Consider the following 19,887-nt stretch of genomic DNA (forward strand, 5'->3'; position numbering starts at 1 on the left):
GCTGCAGAAATGTTTTGGTACCCTTCCCCAGATCTGTGCCTCGACACAATCCTGTCTCGGAGCTCTACGGACAATTCCTAGACCCAATGGCTTGGTTTTTGCTCTGACATTCACTGTCAACTGTAGGACCTTATATAGACAGGTGTGTGCCTTTACAAATCATGTCCAATCAATTGAATTTACCACAGGTGGACTCCAATCAAGTTGTAGAAACATCTCAAGGATGATCAATGGAAACAATGCACTTGAGCTCAATTTCGAGTCTCATAGCAAAGGGTCTGAATACTTATGTAAATAAGGTATTTCTGTTTTTAAGTTTTAATACATTTTCAAAAATGTCTAACAACCTGTTTTCACTTTGTCATTATGGGTATTGTGCGTAGATTGCTGAGGATTTTGTATTTTTTTAATCCAATTTTTGAATAAGGCTGTAACGTCACAAAATTTGGAAAAAGTAAAAGGGGTCTGAATACTTTCCGAAGGCAATGTATATGGCTTCCTGTCTGCTCTAGAGTTCCAGGAGGCACCAGCAGCACAACAGGAAGTGAGGCAAAGAGATTAAAGCAAAAAAAGTCCACATCATTTTTTTTTCTTTTCTTTAGTGCCATAGGCTATAGCGCGCTACTCCCCCGCGCATCGAGCAGATTAGCTGCTGGAGCATCAAAGGACAGTTGGAAAGAGGAGATGTAGAACGTTTAATAGACACACTAAATTAGCAAAACAGCTGCATATAACCATTAGTAAACACACCCGCTACTAGGTAAGAATTATCTACATGAAAATAAAGCAAAACATTATATATTTTTAAAAAATCCTTAAAATGAATGTAGGCTAGGCCTATTTAAAAACGGTTTTGACGGTTATTTTATTGTCATAATGGTCTTCATCCATAACCGTCAGTTACACGCACCCCCCCCCCCCCCCCCCGCACCTTCTCTATCCCCTTACCTCCAGGACAGGCCCAGCTCCTAAGATGGTCCTCTCCGCCCCGCTGCTGTAGCCCTTCTGGCTCAACGCCGTCAGACAGTGAACCAAGAAGTTGGTGCTCTGGGACTTTCCCGATCCGCTCTCCCCTGATATCACCACACACTGGTTCTCCTGCTTCTTCAGCATGGTGCGGTACGCCACGTCCGCCACCGCAAAGATGTGAGGGCTCAGTTTTCCCAGCGGCTGGTTGTTGTACATTTTGACATACTTAGGGTTATAGATGGGTAGGAACTTGAAGGGGTTAATGGCGACCAGGATGCCGCTGGCGTACGTGTAGATGTTGTGTTTGTAGAAGCGCTGGCGCAATGTGGCCAGGATTGTGTCCTCGGTCAGGGTGGAGAGGCTGCACAGGTCGTCATATTCCTCCAGTGAAGGTACCTCACTACTGCCTGTCCCTGACCCCAGATCCCCTCCACTTCCTTGGAGGATGAAGTAGTACCCCTCCTCCTGGGGATGCTGGTTCCGGGCCCCTGGGGGCCACAGCAACACCCTCTCCACGGGCATCTCAGAGTCCCCTAGCCTCCTCTCAGCCCCTCCATCCTGCCTGACCTCCAGGAGGGCGTAGTGCCGGGTCATGTCCAGGCCCAGCGTGGCCCCTGCGTTCTGGATAACCGTAGCGGCCGTGGCCCCTGGGCTGACCTGGAGGATACAACATGCTGCTATTTCCTGGGACAGGCGCGGGTAGATCTGAAGGACGACGGCCTGCCATTGCTGTAATTGATCTACGTCCATGCTGGCTGTTCTCGCCACACCATCAGACACACTCATCCTGCTGGCTGACACACACAGGGCTTTTCCAGTCACTGGCACTGCCCTCCTCCAATCAGTATGCAACCACTGGGCAGGAGAGAGTGAGAAAGAGATGAATGAGGGGGAAAGAGAGAGAGAGAGATAAACATTACAGTGCAAGTGGAATTAGACTTCCTACAATCGTAGCTTTTACAAAACAGAAAATAATGGTTTATCAGAACTTAAAAGGGGCATGTGAATATTACTTTTTATTCTATTTACATATACATATTTATGCTACACATTTTCTAACTCTATTCAGGCTTTTATAAGGTGCAGAGATTTAATAGGATACTGTATCTAGAGAAAGAAAGGAAGGGGTGACCCTCCATTACAAATTAACCCAGTTTCCAAGAGAAGGGAGTGCATACTTATCGCGAATCAGCCTGTAAAAACAGGTCAGAAATACAACATGTTTCTACTTGTTTCACGTCCACAATACAATAGACTAAAGTATTCTCACAGAGCTCACAACTTTCACACGATTTCCCTAATCCCCAGCTTACATAATATTTCAACCAGTGACAAGCAGATTCAACACCTGTGATAACATAAATACTAATCAAATGTTATTCCTCACCTGGCATTACGGTCCAGTCATTTCAATGCTCTATGGCTGTGTAGTCAAGAACAAGGAAGCCTTCTTTTCCAGCAGTCTTCCAAAACAAGTTCATAAAAAACAAATATTCACATGCACAACTGAAAAGTTTAAAATAAAATATGAAATATGAAAATAAAAGCAACAATAATTTAGAGTTGGTTGGCAGCGACTCGACGCTTGAGATTTACTGCAATTTGAATGGTCATCGAAAATCTTCTTGATAAATTGTTCTCGTCCTCGTCGAATTATAACTTCCTTTAACTTCTCTCCACACGCTCTCTATTATGGAGGCGTTCTGCCGCTTTCACGACAACACCGAAATTTGAAAAGTCCGAGTTTTTTTGTGAAGATTTAGCTACCTATTGGTTGATTCTATAAACGCATGTTATGCAATTCAACGTAATTTACATAATAAATGCATTAGCGTAATATTTTTTTATACAACACAAATGGCTACTGTGCAACTCGCTATTCAGGTAGGATGCAATTTTTTTATTGTATGTATTTTCGTATTCATAATCATGTGTTTTATCCTTATTATTTATCCTTATTATTTTTGTATATATTATTATTATTACTATTTATTAATCTAAACCAGTTCTTTTTATATGCAAAACGTGTTTTATTTAATTCTGTTGAGAAATTTTAGTTGTCTAAAGAAGTTTGATCTGTCTTTTTAACAGTGTGCTCCGTATTTACTTTTGATTAGGTTATAAGTAGGCCTTTTGTCCAATAAATATAATTAGTCTATTGCTGTCATTTGTTGGGTGTGGTAGGCACTAGCCTTTCTGGTAATTGCTGCAATACAGTGCATTCGGAAAGTATTCAGATCCCTTCCCTTTTTCGAAATTTTGTTACATTACAGCCTTATTCTAAAATGGATTAAAATATAAATCCTTATAAATCTACAAACAATACCCCATAATCACAAAGCGAAAACAGGTTTTTAGAAATGTTTGCAAATGTATTAAAAATAAAAACGGAAATACCTTATTTACATAAGTATTCAGACCCTTTAGGATGAGACTCGAAATTGAGCTCAGGTGCATCCTGTTTCCATTGATCATCCTTGAGATGTTTCTACAACTTGATTGGAGTCCACGTGTGGTAAATTCTATTGATTGGACATGATTTGGAAAGGCACACATCTGTCTATATAAGGTCCCACAGCTGACAGTGCATGTCAGAGCAAAAACCAAGCCAAGAGGTCGAAATAATTTTCCATAGAGCTCCGAGACAGGATTGTGTCAAGACACAGTATTGAGACCCCTTGAATTCCACAGTTTGTTATGTACAGCCTTATTCTAAAATGGATTGCCCTTAGCAATCTACACACAATACCCCATAATGACAAAGCAAAAACAGGTTTTTAGACATTTTTGCACATTTATTAAAAATAAAAACCTGATATATCACATTTACATAAGTATTCAGACCCTTTACTCAGTACTTTGTTGAAGCACCTTTGGCAGCGATTACAGCCTCAAGTCTTCTTGGGTATGACGCTACAAGCTTGGCACATCTGTATTTGGGGAGTTTCTCCCATTCTTCTCTGCAGATCCTCTCAAGCTCTTTCAGGTTGGATGGGGAGCGTCGCTGCACAGTTATTTTCAGATCTCTCCACAGATGTTCGATCGGGTTCAAATCCGGGCTCTGGCTTGGCCACTCAAGGACATTCAGAGACTTGTCCCGAAGCCACTCCTGTGTTGTCTTGGCTGTGTGCTTAGGGTCGTTGTCCTGTTGGAAGGTGAACCTTCGCCCCAGTCTGAGGTCCTGAGTGCTCTGGAGCAGGTTTTCATCAAGGATCTCTCTGTACTTTGCTCCGTTCAGCTTTCCCTCGATCCTGACTAGTCTCCCAGTCCCTTCCGCTGAAAAACATCCCCACAGCATGATGCTGCCAGCACCATGCTTCACTGTAGGGATGGTGCCAGGTTTCCTCCAGACGTGACGCTTGGCATTCAGGCCAAAGAGTTCAATCTTGGTTTCATCAGACCAGAGAATCTTTTTTATCATGGTCTGAGAGTCCATTAGGTGCCTTTTGGCAAACTCCAAGCGGGCTGTAAATAAGGTGTTGTGGAAATTCTTACACAGGGACACTCGAAGTCAATCTTAAATGAATCATTGTTTATTGTCAGCAAGCTGGAGAGGTCACAGTCAAACTTAGATGCATAAAGTATCGGTCTGAAGTGAACTCTAATGGGGCAGTCCCGTTAGTTCCCTTATATACTGACAAGTTATAATATAATAATATAATATGCCATTTAGCAGACGCTTTTATCCAAAGCAACTTACAGTCATGTGTGCATACATTTTTACGTATGGGTGGTCCCGGGGATCGAACCCACTACCCTGGCGTTACAAGCCCCATGCTCTACCAATTGAGCTACAGAGTTATATTTTCATGATTTAGCTTATTCATCATTCATAATTAATGTTAGCTTCATTCATGTGATGACCAATTCTGGGTCATGCATGTGACAGACCGATACCTCACGAGGCTTCTTCTCTCTAAGCTGAGACCTTGAAACTGAGATACACTACCGGTCAAAAGTTTTAGAACACCTACTCATTCAAGGGTTTTTCTTTATTTTTACTATTTTCTACATTGTAGAATAATAGTGAATATATCACAATTATGAAATAACACATATGGAATCATGTAGTAACCAAAAAAGTGTTAAAAAAATTAAAAAAACATTTTATATTTGAGATTCTTAAAATAGCCACCCTTTGCCTTGATGACAGCTTTGCACACTCTTGGCATTCTCTCAACCAGCTTTACCTGGAATGCTTTTCCAACAGTCTTGAAGGAGTTCCCACATATGCTGAGCACTTGTTGGCTGCTTTTCCTTCACTCTGCGGTCCAACTCATCCTACACCATCTCAATTTGGTTGAGGTTGGGGGATTGTGGAGGCCAGGTTATCTGATGCAGCACTCCATCACTCTCCTTCTTGGTAAAATAGCCCTTACACAGCCTGGAGGTGTGTTGGGTCATTGTCCTGTTGGAAAACAAATGATAGTCCCACTAAGCCCAAACCAGATGGGATGGAGTATAAAAAGACCCCAGACAATAAATCAACCATATTAACCACAAAACAACAACAGACCAATACCACACAAGGCTTCGTCTCTCTAAGCTGAGACCTTGAAACGGAGATATCCCTTTCTCTAAACAAGGTACTGGGTGTACTGCCAAATTTTAGACACTGATAGTGAGGATTCGTTCAATCAGTCACTTGCATGAACACATAAATTGGTTAATTGGTTAATAGAAAAGCACAAACAGAACGCAGAAATTAGTTTATAGAAAAGCACAAACTGTCACGATCGTTCATGAACGAGAAGGACCAAGGCGCAGCATGATATGCATTCATATTTATTTACGTACTGAACACACGACAAAACAACAACCGAAACGTGAAGTCCAAGGTAGACAAATAACATACCTCACACGGAACAAGATCCCACAACTAACAGGTGCCAAAAGGGCTGCCTAAGTATGGTCCCCAATCAGAGACAACGAGCGACAGCTGCCTCTGATTTGGAACCACACAGGCCAACATAGATCTAGACATACTAGAATCTTGCAGACAATCAACATAGCCAAACACAACACAGAAAATACACACCCTGACTCAACAAATACAAGTCCCTTGAGTCAGGGCGTGACACAAACAGAACACAGAAATTGGTTAATAGAAAAGCACAAACGTGGAGGGCCACTAGGGGTGCAATGTGCTGCTGATGTATTTTCCGTTTGCTCCCGCAGTATTCTTAAAGTTTATGTGAATTTTCCAGCAAAACCGTATTTATTTTCAGATATTAGTTTGGTGATCCCTTTCTGTAATAGTCAAGACTACTTTGCTTTCAATTGTCAGCATGTCAATGAAAACATAAGGCCAAAAAACACGACTTTGAGAAAACCCGGCCTACAAGACCCGAGGGCCTGGAGACTTGCACTCTCGAACATTCTCGAGGCCATCAAGCTACTACGCTCTGAGATAATTTAAATGAAAACGGAGGTAGTTGCTACGGTTGAGGCCCGAATACAAGAGGTTTTGGATACTTTAAAAGCGAATCTAACTTACCTGCGGAGCGAGATGGTGCCAGCTATCACATCACTCAAAACAACAACAGAGTTGCACACCATGACGATTGCAGCGCTGGAGACCTCCGCTACCAGTATCTCCGACCTGACTACCTCCCTGGAGGCTGACGTGAAACGCCTGGCTGCGGATCTGAAAAAAGTACAGGAGAGCTGTGTGAGTTTAGAGGGAATTTCTAGCCGGAATAACCTGAGACTAGTATCCGTCCCAGAGTCAGCGGAAATGCCTTGCGCCATGGATTTAGTCTCTGGGCTGCTGAAGGATGTTCTCGCCATGGATGAGAAGCCCCTGATTAATCATGCCCATCGGTCACTTCGCCCAAAGCCCTGGGATAGTGAGAGGCCCTGTGACATCATTCTTCGGAGTGCACTTTTTCCATGAGAAGATGGAGATTCTCAGATGAGCCCGCAATACCACTCTGAGCTGTCAAGGACAGAGCTTCTCCATCTACCAGGACTACTCCCCCACTGTGTCCAGGCAGCGTGCAGCTCAAAAGTTTTGAGAATGACACAAATATTAATTTTCACAAAGTCTGCTGCCTCAGTTTTTATGATGGCAATTTGCCATACTCCAGAATGTTATGAAGAGTGATCAGATGAATTGCAATTAATTGCAAAGTCCCTCTTTGCCATGAAAATGAATTTAATCCCCAAAAAACATTTCCACTGCATGTCAGCCCTGCCACAAAAGGACCAGCTGACATCATGTAAGTGATTCTATCGTTAACACAGGTGAGAGTGTTGACGAGGACAAGGCTGGAGATCACTCTGTCATGCTGATTGAGTTAGAATAACAGACTGGAAGCTTTAAAAGGAGGGTGGTGCTTGAAATCATTGTTCTTCCTCTGTTAACCATGGTTACCTGCAAGGAAACATGTGCCGTCATCATTGCTTTTCACAAAAAGGGCTTCACAGGCAAGGATATTGCTGCTAGTAAGATTGCACCTAAATCAACCATTTATCGGATCATCTAGAACTTCAAGGAGAGAGGTTCAATTGTTGTGAAGAAGGCTTCAGGGCGCCCAAGAAAGTCCAGCAAGCGCCAGGACCGTCTCCTAAAGTTGATTCAGCTGCGGGATCGGGGCACCACCAGTGCAGAGCTTGCTCAGGAATGGCAGCAGGCAGGTGTGAGTGCATCTGCACGCACAGTGAGGCAAAGACTTTTGGAGGATGGCCTGGTGTCAAGAAGGGCAGCGAGGAAGCCACTTCTCTCCAGGAAAAACATCAGGGACAGACTGATATTCTGCAAAAGGTACAGGGATTGGACTGCTGAGGACTGGGGTAAAGTCATTTTCTCTGATGAATCCCCTTTCCGATTGTTTGGGGCATCCGGAAAAAAGCTTGTCCGGAGAAGACAAGGTGAGCGCTACCATCAGTCCTGTGTCATGCCACCAGTAAAGCATCCTGAGAACATTCATGTGTGGGGTTGCTTCTCCGCCAAGGGAGTGGGCTCACTCACAATTTTGCCTAAGAACACAGCCATGAATAAAGAATGGTACCAACACATCCTCCGAGAGCAACTTCTTCCAACCATCCAAGAACAGTTTGGTGACGAACAATGCCTTTTCCAGCATGATGGAAGCACCTTGCCTTAAGGCAAAAGTGATAACTAAGAGGCTCGGGGAACAAAACATCAACATTTTGGGTCCATGGCCAGGATACTCCCCAGACCTTAATCCCATTGAGAACTTGTGGTCAATCCTCAAGAGGCGGGTGGACAAACAAAACCCCACAAATTCTGACAAACTACAAGCATTCATTATGCAAGAATGGACTGCCATCAGTGTCACGCCCAAGGGACTTGTATTTGTCAGGGTGTGTATTTTCTGTGTTGTGTTTGGCTATGTTGATTGTCTATGTTAGATTATAGTATGTCTAGATCTATGTTGGCCTGTGTGGTTCCCAATTAAGCAGCCTTTTGGCACCTGTTAGTTGTGGGATCTTGTTCCGTGTAAGGTATGTTTGTGTGTTACCTTGGACGTCACGTTTCGTTTGTTGTTTTGTCGCGTGTTCATTCGTTAAATAAACATGTATGCTTATCACGCTGCGCCTTGGCCCTTCTCGTTCGTAAATGATCGTGACAGAAGATCCCACCAAAATAGGACCAAGCAGCGTGTTCAGGAGCAAACGCCGGGAACTAAACAGGAGGTTACGTTAGTAGATGTCCTCCTCGGTTGGGGGAGAATTACGAAGGAGGAGGCCGTCCGCTACCGGAGGGCGATGAATGAGGATGCCCAGGTAGGAGAGGAGAAACGGCGCCAACATTGTCGACGACGGAGACCCGAGAGGCAACCCCAAGAAAATGTTGGGGGGGGGGGCACACGGTGTGGACGACGAGGCAGCAGGAGGCAGCGACACAGCGATTCTGCAGGTTAGGAGAGGAGGCCACCAGGTTACGGGGGCTATTGGTCCTGAGGGAGCAGGAGTTATTTGGTCAGATGGAGGAGCTACAGGAGGCTATAAGGGAGAAGGAGAGTGTAGAGGCACGGCGAGAGGAGCTGGTTAGGCAACAGAAGGAGCGGGGGTTTATAAGGGAACCCAGTCCCGCTCCTCGCACCAAGCAAGTGGTGCGTGTCGCCAGTCCGGTCCGGCCCGTTCCTGATCCCCGCACTAAGCCAGTGGTGCGTGTTCCCAGTACGGCCCGACCCATTCCCGCTTCCCGAACAAATCAAAATCAAATCAAATCAAATCAAATTTTATTGGTCACATGCGCCGAATACAACAGGTGCAGACATTACAGTGAAATGCTTACTTACAGCCCTTAACCAACAGTGCATTTATTTTAAACAAAAAAGTAAGAATAAAACAACAACAAAAAAGTGTTGAGAAAAAAAGAGCAGAAGTAAAATAAAGTGACAGTAGGGAGGCTATATATACAGTAAAATAAAGTGACAGTAGGGAGGCTATATATACAGGGGGGTACCGTTGCATGGTCAATGTGCGGGGGCACCGGCTAGTTGAGGTAGTTGAGGTAATATGTACATGTGGGTAGAGTTAAAGTGACTATGCATAAATACTTAACAGAGTAGCAGCAGCGTAAAAAGGATGGGGTGGGGGGGCAGTGCAAATAGTCCGGGTAGCCATGATTAGCTGTTCAGGAGTCTTATGGCTTGGGGGTAGAAGCTGTTGAGAAGTCTTTTGGACCTAGACTTGGCACTCCGGTACCGCTTGCCGTGCGGTAGCAGAGAGAACAGTCTATGACTAGGGTGGCTGGAGTCTTTGACAATTTTGAGGGCCTTCCTCTGACACCGCCTGGTATAGAGGTCCTGGATGGCAGGGAGCTTTGCCCCAGTGATGTACTGGGCCGTACTCACTACCCTCTGTAGTGCCTTGCGGTCAGAGGCCAAGCAGTTGCCATACCAGGCGGTGATGCAACCAGTCAGGATGCTCTCGATGGTGCAGCTGTAGAATTTTTTGAGGATCTGAGGACCCATGCCAAATCTTTTTAGTCTCCTGAGGGGGAATAGGCTTTGTCGTGCCCTCTTCACGACTGTCTTGGTGTGTTTGGACCATGATAGTTCGTTGGTGATGTGGACACCAAGGAACTTGAAGCTCTCAACCTGTTCCACTACAGCCCCGTCGATGAGAATGGGGGCGTGCTCAGTCCTCTTTTTTTTCCTGTAGTCCACAATTATCTCCTTTGTCTTGGTCACGTTGAGGGAGAGGTTGTTGTCCTGGCACCACACGGCCAGATCTCTGACCTCCTCCCTATAGGCTGTCTCATCGTTGTCGGTGATCAGGCCTACCACTGTTGTGTCGTCGGCAAACTTAATGATGGTGTTGGAGTCGTGCCTGGCCATGCAGTCATGGGTGAACAGAGAGTACAGGAGGGGACTGAGCACGCACCCCTGAGGGGCCCCCGTGTTGAGGATCAGTGTGGCAGATGTGTTGTTACCTACCCTTACCACCTGGGGGCGGCCCGTCAGGAAGTCCAGGATCCAGTTGCAGAGGGAGGTGTTTAGTCCCAGGATCCTTAGCTTAGTGATGAGCTTAGAGGGCACTATGGTGTTGAATGCTGAGCTGTAGTCAATGAATAGCATTCTCACGTAGGTGTTCCTCTTGTCCAGGTGGGAAAGGGCAGTGTGGAGTGCGATAGAGATTGCATCAAGGCCAGCCCGGTCCAGCCTGTTCCTGTCCCTCGCACCAAGCCAGTGGTGTGTGTCGCCAGCCCGGTCCGGCCTGTTCCTGCCCCTCGCTCCAAGCCAGTGGTGCGCGTCGCCAGCCCGGTCCGGCCTGTTCCTGTCCCTCGCACCAAGCCAGTGGTGCGCGTCGCCAGCCCAGTCCGGCCTGTTCCTGCCCCTCGCACCAAGCCAGTGGTGCGCGTCGCCAGCCCGGTCTGGCTAGTTCCTGTCCCTCGCACCAAGCCAGTGGTGCGCGTCGCCAGCCCGGTCCGGCCTGTTCCTGTCCCTCGCACCAAGCCAGTGGTGTGCGTCGCCAGCCCGGTCCGGCCTGTTCCTATCCCTCGCACCAAGCCAGTGGTGCGCGTTGCCAGCCCGGCCCGGCCTGATCCTGCTCCCCGCACCAGGCCAGTGGCGTCCGTCAGCCCGGTCCGGCCCGTTCCTGTTCCCGCACCAGGCCAATGGTGTGCGTCGCCAGTCCGGTACGGCCCGTTCCTGCCCCCGCACCAAGCCAGTGGTGCGCGTCGACAGTCCGGTACGGCCCGTTCCTGCTCCCCGCACCAAGCCAGTGGTGCGCGTCGACAGTCCGGTACGGCCCGTTCCTGCTCCCCGCACCAAGCCAGTGGTGCGCGTCGTCAGCCCGGTCCGGCCCGTTCCTGCTCCTCACACCAAGCCAGTGGTGCGTGTCGTCAGCCCGGTCCGGCCCGTTCCTGCTCCCCGCACCAAGACAGTGGTGTGTGTGTCCAGTCCGGCACGGCCCGTGCCTGTTCCACCGGTGCCTGGTCCGGCACCGGTCAGCTGCTCCACTCCGGAGCTAGAGCAATCCGCTCCACCGGGGTCCAGTCCAGCTCCGGTCAGCGGTTCCACTCCGGAGCCAGAGCAATCCGCTCCACCGGGGTCCAGTCCAGCTCCGGTCAGCCGCTCCACTCCGGAGCCAGGGCAGTCCGCTCCACCGTGGTCCAGTCCAGCTCCGGTCAGCCGCTCCACTCCGGAGCCAGAGGAGTTCGATCCACCGTCGTCGGGTCCAGCTCCAGACAGCGGTTCCAGTCCAGACCCAGACGTCAGCCCCTCTCCAGGTTCGGGGTCTCCCACACCAGGGTCCAGACAGGGCTTGGTACGTCGTGGGAGGAAGGAGAAGGGAAGCAGCACGCCGAGGTCCAGACCAGACCAGGGGCGCAACAGGGAGGCGGCGAGTCTGTGGTCGTCACGCCCGGAGCCGGATCCGCCTCCGAGGCGGAATGCCCACCCGGCCCCTACCCTGTTAGGTTTATGTGGCGCGGTCGGAGTCCGCACCTTTGGGGGGGGGGGGTACTGTCACGCCCTGACTCAAGGGACTTGTATTTGTTGAGTCAGGGTGTGTATTTTCTGTGTTGTGTTTGGCTATGTTGATTGTCTATGTTAGATTATAGTATGTCTAGATCTATGTTGGCCTGTGTGGTTCCCAATCAGAGGCAGCTGTTGCTCGTTGTCTCTGATTGGGGACCATACTTAGGCAGCCTTTTGGCACCTGTTAGTTGTGGGATCTTGTTCCGTGTAAGGTATGTTTGTGTGTTACCTTGGACTTCACGTTTCGTTTGTTGTTTTGTCGCGTGTTCATTCGTTAAATAAACATGTATGCTTATCACGCTGCGCCTTGGTCCTTCTCGTTCGTAAACGATCGTGACAATCAGTCAGGATGTGGCCCAGAAGTTAATTGACAGCATGCCAGGGCGGATTGCAGAGGTCTTGAAAAAGAAGGGTCAACACTGCAAATATTAACTCTTTGCATAAACTTAATGTAATTGACAATAAAAGCCTTTGACACTTGTAATTGGCTTGTAATTATACTTCAGTATACCATAGTAACATCTGACAAAAATATCTAAAAACACTGAAGCAGCAAACTTTGTGAAGACCAATACTTATGTCATTCTCAAAACTTTTGACCACGACTGTACACTACCAGTCAAAAGTTTGGACACACCTACTCATTCAAGGGGTTTTCTTTATTTTTACTATGTTTTACATTGTAGAATAATAGTTAAGACATCAGAACTATGAAATAACACATATGGAATCATGTAGTAACCAAAAAAGTGTTAAACAAATCAAAATATATTTTATATTTGAGATTCTTCAAATAGCCACCCTTTCCCTTGATGACATCTTTGCACACTCTTGGCATTCTCTCAACCAGCTTCAATAAGAAGAAGAGACTTGCTTGGGCCAAGAAACATGAGCAATGGACATTAGACCGGTGAAAATGTGTCCTTTGGTCACGATCGTTGTAAGAAGCGGACCAAGGCGCAGCGTGATAGGCGTACATCTTTTAATGAGTACTTTACACCAATAACAAAACAACAAAACGATACGTGAAGTCCTAAGGTTAACACAACACAAACCTCTCCGGAACAAGATCCCACAATCAACAGTGCCAAACAAGCTGCCTAAGTATGGTCCCCAATCAGAGACAACGAGAATCAGCTGCCTCTGATTGGGAACCACCCTGGCCAACATAGAAAACACGAACTAGGACAAAACACACATCACACATAGAAAATCCACACCCTGGCTCAACATATAAGAGTCCCCAGAGCCAGGGCGTGATACCGGTAAACTGTTTTCTACCCCTCTTGTTTTGGCTAGTGTTTATGCTCCCAATTGGGATGACACAAGTTTCATTTCTACCTTTTTATCTGCTATACCCAATTTAGACTCCCATTCGTTGATTTTAGGGGGGGATTTCAACTGTACAATGTCCCCAGTTCTTGACAAGTCCTCACAAAGAGCTACAGGCCCATTTAATCAAATCAAATCAAATGTTATTGGCCACATGCGCTGAATAAAACAGGTGCAGACATTACAGTGAAATGCTTACTTACAGCCCTTAACCAACAGTGCATTTATTTTTAACAAAAAAGTAAAAATAAAACAACAACAAAAAAAGTGTTGAGAAAAAAAGAGCAGAAGTAAAATAAAATAACAGTAGGGAGGCTATATATACAGGTGGGTACCGGTACAGAGTCAATGTGCGGGGGCACCGGCTAGTTGAGCTAGTTGAAGTTGAATGTCCCTACTCAATATTTTCTTCATAAATATGCTATGTGTGAGGCCTGGCGTTTCCTACACCCTACAGATAGACAGTATTCCTTTTTTTCTCATGTTCATCAAACATACTCCCGCATTGACTACTTATTTCTGGACAAAAAACTTCTGCCCAACCTTCGGAGGTGTACTTATGGGAGTATTGTTATTTTCTGACCATTCACCATTAGTGCTTGAGATAGAGTTTCCATAGCAACCTCCTATGTGTCATCAATGGCGTCTAAACTCCATTTTACTCTCAGATAAGGAGTTTGTCAATTTAATTTCCCCTGAAATCACCTTATTCCTAGAAATTAACTCAACGCCAGGTATAATAATAATAATAATAATAATATGCCATTTAGCAGATGCTTTTATCCAAAGCGACTTACAGTCATGCGTGCATAAATTTTTGTGTATGGGTGGTCCCGGGAATCGAACCCACTACCTTGGCGTTACAAGTGCCGTGCTCTACCAGCTGAGCTACAGAGGATGTCCTGCCCTACCATATGGGAGTCCCTCAAAGCATTCCTGCGTGGCCAAATTATTTATTATACAGCCGACAAAAACAAAGCTCGCTCTCAGCGGCTTCAAGACCTGAACGAAGCCATAGCTTCATTGGATGAGAAGTATGCTACAGATCCTTCCTCTGATCTATATAAAGAACGTCAGCTACTCCAAGCTGAATTTGATGTGCTCTCTACCAGACAAGCTGAACAATTACTCTTACGAGCTCGATACAGAGTGTGTGAACAAGGTGACAAGGTCAGTAAACTCCTTGCACATCAGATCCGTAAATCTGAGGCCTCACGTTTAATCCCACCAATAAGGACCCTGTCTGGAGCTTCCACAGTTATACATAAAGAGATCAATGATCAATTCAAACAATTTTACTAAGCGCTGTACACCTCTGAATCTCCTCAAAACCCTTTGTTGATTGATTAATTATTCGATGGTCTGAATATGCTTTCAATTGATACAGACTCCCATGACTGTTTTAGAAGAAGAATTTACACCTGAGGAGATTGCAATACCATTGTCTGCAATGAAAAGTGCACATTCCTGCCTCGATTGTTTGCAGAGTGCCTTAATACATCAAAGCTACCGCCTAGTCTTTATCAGGCTTCAATTTCATTACTATTAAAGAAAAACAAAGACTCCCTGGAATATGGATCCTTTTGCCCAATCTCGCTTTTAAACTGTGATTACAAAATCCTAGCCAAGCTCTTAGCCATCCGTATGGAAGGCTCGCTGCACCAAGTAATACACTCTGACCAGACTGGCTTTATGAGAAATAGGCATTTGTTTTTTCAATATTAGGCGCCTTATGAATATACTGTACTCCCTAGCGTCGGGGGACCCGGAGGTAGTGGTCTCGTTCGATGCGGAAAAAGCTTTTGACCGCGTTGAGTGGGACTACCTAACAGCCGCCCTTTATAGATTTGGCTTTGGTCCCAAATTCATTGCGTGGATAAATATTCTTTATTTTTCTCCCATGGCTTTGGTATGGACTAACAACTTGTCCTCTGACTATTTTCCCTTGCTCCGCGGATCCAGACAGGGTTGTCCACTCTCCCCCTTGTTGTTTGCTTTGGCAATCGAGCCCCTCGCCGTCGCACTGCGCTCTAATGATGCTATTCAAGGTATAATCAGGACAGGCTTAGAGCAGAAAGTCTTGCTATATGCTGATGACCTTCTTTTGTTTATCTCCAACCCTGATACCTCATTACCACATGCCTTATCTATTCTTTAAAAGTTTGGATCAATATCAGGTTACAAGCTGAATCTAGGCAAGAGTGATATTTTTCCTGTAAATCAGGCTGCTTTAAAAGTGCTCTTTTACAAGCTTTCAGTTTAGGATTGTCCGGGATCAATTCTACTTGGTAGTTAAAGTGACAAGGAAATATTCAAATTGGTTTAAGGAAAACATTGTTGCTCTAGAAGACAGTTTGAAACATTATTTTACTTTTTGGAAGTCTCTACCTCTCTATCTTATTGGAAGGGTTAATGTCATTAAAATTAATGTGTTGCCACATTTTTATATTTATTTCAATATTTACCCATTTTTATTCCAAAATCTTTTTTTAATTTACTGGATCAAACATTCTTGTATTTTATTTGGGATGGCAAGCTACCACAGATTGGTAGAAAACATTTACAGAAGCCTAAGTGTCACGTTCGTTTAAAGACGGGTCGGACCAAGGCGCAGCGTGATATGCGTACATGTTTATTTAACGATAAACACACGACAAAACAACAAAGGAAACGAAACATGAAGTCCAAAGGTACAACACAACAAACCTTACACGGAACACAACAAAATCCCACAACACAGGCAGGAAAACTGGCTGCCTAAATATGATCCCCAATCAGAGACAACGAGCGACAGCTGCCTCTGATTGGGAACCACACCCGGCCAAACATAGAAATACAAACCTAGAATCTTCACACCCTGACCAAACTAGCTAGAGTTCTATAGGCCAGGGCGTGACAGTACCCCCACCCCAAAGGTGCGGACTCCGGCCGCACAAACCTGACTGAATAGGGGAGGGTCCGGGTGGGCTTCCAGCCTCGGTGGCGGCTCCGGCTCCGAAGTGGAGCCGTTGACCGGAGCTGGCTTGGGCACCGGTGGGGCGGACTGCTCTGGCTCCGGAGTGGAGCCGCTGACCGGAGCTGGCTTGGGAACCGGTGGGGCGGACTGCTCTGGCTCCGGAGTGGAGCTGCTGACTGGAGCTGGACTGGGCACCGGTGGAGCAGACCACTCTGGCTCCGGAGTGGAGCCGCTGACCGGTGCCGGACCAGGCACCGGTGGAATGGGCACGGGCCGTGCCGGACTGGCGACGCGCACCACTGGCTTGGTGCGTGGAGCAGGAACAGGCCAGACCAGACTGGCGACACGCACCACTGGCTTGGTGCGTGGAGCAGGAACAGGCCGGGCTGGACTGGCGACGCGCACCACCGGCTTGGGGCGAGGAGCAGGAACAGGCCGGGCCGGACTGGCGACGCGCACCACCGGCTTGGTGTGAGGAGCAGGAACAGGCCGGGCCGGACTGGCGACGCGCACCACCGGCTTGGTGCGAGGAGCAGGAACAGGCCGGGCCGGACTGGGAACACGCACCACTGGCTTGGTGCGAGGAGCAGGAACAGGCCGGGCCGGACGTGGAACACGCACCACTGGCTTGGTGCGAGGAGCAGGAACAGGCCGGGCCGGACTGGGAACACGCACCATTGGCTTGGTGCGAGGAGCAGGAACAGGCCGGGCCGGACTGGGAACACGCACCACTGGCTTGGTGCGGGGAGCAGGTATGGGGCGTCCCGGACTGGGAACCGGTGCTGGAGGTCTATGACTGTCTCCGTCCTTTACACTGCGCGCCCCGTCCTCCTCCAGTGAGGACTCATCCTTGAGCCCCCACGAGTGCAGTGGTCGGGGCTCCTCTCTGTCGCTCCCCGACCACCCTTTTAGCCCCCAAATTTATTTTTCTTGGGGCTGTCTCTCCTTCTCCCCCCTGATCCCTTTCAGGGCCTCCATCTGCCTTGCCAGATCCTCTCTTATCTCCCTCCAAGTCCATACTCTCTGCTCCTCCTGGGCACGCTGCTTGGTCCATTGGTGGTGGGATCTTCTGTCACGTACGTTAAGAAACGGGTCGGACCAAGGTGCAGCGTGAACGGTGTACATGTTTATTTAAATAATAAACACACGACATAGTAACCAAAATAACAAACTTAACCGTGACGGTCCAAAGGGCTTACACACTAGCCTAAACAGGAACACAACAAGATCCCACAACACAGGCAGGAAAACAGGCTGCCTAAGTATGATCCCCAATCAGAGACAACGAGCGACAGCTGCCTCTGATTGGGAACCACACCCGGCCAAACATAGAAATACAAACCTACAATCTTCACACCGTGACCAAACTAGCTAGAGTTCTATAGGCCAGGGCGTGACACTAAGGCATTGGGTGGTTTAGCCCTACCAAATTTTCAGACATACTATTGGGCTGCAAATTTCTGAGCCCTTTTGTACTGGCTGCAGACTGATCCTACTGGCCCATGACCACTCAGGTTCCAGATGGAGTGTGAATCATGTAAACCTGCTGCACTTTCCTCTGTGTTGCGCCCATCTGTCCAGTGTCCCTAGAAAAAAGGTGTGTCAACCCAATTGTAAAGCAGTCTCTTACAATTTGGAATCAGTTTCGCTTAGCCTTTAGCCTCAGAGGCTTTTCTTTATCAGGCCCAATCAATCAGAATATTTTATTTCCTCCATCTTTAAATGATGGGGCTTTCGGCATCTGGCACTCACTCGGCCTCTCCTCACTAGCCCAATTATTCTTTGATGATACATTTGCCTCTTTTGCTCAGCCACAACAAAAGTTCAACCTCCCCCAATCACACTTTTTCCACTATCTCCAGGCTAGGAACTTTGTTAGAGCTAACACACCTGAATTTCCCAATAGGCCTGCGAGTACAGCTATAGAGAGCATCTTTGAGCTAAACAAGCTTCCTAAGGGTGCAATTTCAGATGTATATGCAGTCATTAATGACTTATAGAACCCTTCTTTGCTGCCTTTAAAGATTCGATGGTAAAAGGATTTGGGGGAGGAACTTGGGGAAGACACCTGGGAATCTGTGCTGCACAAGGTGCATTCGTCCTCTTTTAGCACTAGACACAGCCTCATTCAATTCAAGGTGGTTCACCGTATCCACTGATCCGGGGCCAACCTCTGAAGAATATTGTCTGATGTTGATCCTACTTGTGTCCGATGTAAAATGGAACCAGCCACTCTGTTTCATATGTTTTGGGGCTGTCACAAATTGGCTGGTTTATGGGAATTCATGTTTAAATGTTTATCTGATATATATGACACTGTTATAGATCAATCTCCCCTTACAGGAGGGGGGCATTGAGATTGATTCTTATTGAATGTGACTTGTGGATTAACTTATTTTGCATTACAGTAGTCAACCTACACCCACAAAGTCACACAACACCCAACAACATTAGCTGTGTGGTTGAACAGGTTGGTAATTTCAGGTAACACAATACTAGCAGGCCTACTGTGTGTGTGTGTGTGTGTGTGTGTGTTTGTGTGTGTGTGTGTGTGTGTGTGTGTGTGGAAATGTTTAACTATACTTGTGGAGACCAGAAGACCCCACAAGAATAGTAAACAAACAGAAATGACCATAGAATTAGAATACTAGAATGGACATGAACCTTCTTATGATAGGATAAAGGTCAACATGTTTTGGTCAGGGAGTTAGTCAACCATGGTTTGCCAGATAAGATACTGTGTAAAATAATGAATTTGAAGAATTAATCTGCACTGCATGTTTGTTAGCTAGCTAGCCAGACAGTTTAAGAGGAATTATTCCATTCATTTTTTAAATTAACTGCCAATATGCCAACATTCCATTCAAACAATGCAGTCAATCCACAGCCATACACTGGCTGAAATCAGTTGATGATAGGACAATTTGTAAATGCAAGAAGTACCATATAATAGTACTCACAGCTTTCCAAGAAAACAAACATTTTGACATTTATGGTCTGTTTACATATATTATAGAGGCAACTTATACAGATTTGTATTTAATAAAACCTGTATAACCTGTAATTATAGTTATATTACAATATTTAAGTTGACAATAATTATATTATACAATTTCTGCTATATCACATGCCTTACGTTTATTTTCTTGCAGAAGGAAAATCAGGATAATGCCTCTACTGCCATTCATTCCAATTAGACTGGTTTGGATTTCTCCCTGACCAATATGGCTGCCATTTTCACCCCATTCAGGAACTTTGAGGGGTTTATGACATATCCCCTCTAGTAATTTAACAGGATCTCGCTGAACATGACAGTCTCCTGTCATTTGCCTTTTATTAGGCCTCAAACAAACACTGATCATAGTCTACATCTATAAGAACACTCACACGATGTGTGGTTATATCACTGTGTTAGTGAGAATGACATAACCAGACTCCGCCCCACGGACTTATTGTTATTGTTTTTGTTTTGTTGACGAAGCTGAGGTGAGGAGCGTCGCACAACTTGGTCAAATAAAATTCAGTATATATTCTGCTGTTATTTTGTTCATGCAATGATGTCAGAGGGGGGAAAAAACAGTGTTCGTTGTTTGCAGTAACTTTGTTGTGGTAATATCCCATTAAGGATTCCAGATTTAACTGCAAGATCATTAAACGTACTTCCACTGTACC

General features: G+C 46.3%; 1 protein-coding gene across 1 annotated transcript in view; it reads right to left on the reverse strand.

Annotated features, from left to right (window-relative positions):
• Nucleotides 1-2,445, reverse strand: part of LOC311098830 (unconventional myosin-IXb-like) — a 53,435-nt gene extending 50,990 nt beyond the window's left edge. The window contains exons 1-2 of the mRNA XM_084139399.1: nt 2,357-2,445; nt 949-1,824 (exon numbers count right to left, since the gene is read on the reverse strand). Of these exons, the coding sequence (XP_083995525.1) occupies nt 949-1,755 (807 nt within the window). The 5' untranslated portion in view covers nt 1,756-1,824; nt 2,357-2,445. The remainder of the gene's footprint in view (nt 1-948; nt 1,825-2,356) is intronic.
• Nucleotides 2,446-19,887: the final 17,442 nt, after the last annotated feature.

Source organism: Coregonus lavaretus (assembly GCF_964263955.1).
Source record: "Coregonus lavaretus genome assembly, chromosome: 23".
NCBI lineage: Eukaryota > Metazoa > Chordata > Actinopteri > Salmoniformes > Salmonidae > Coregonus > Coregonus lavaretus.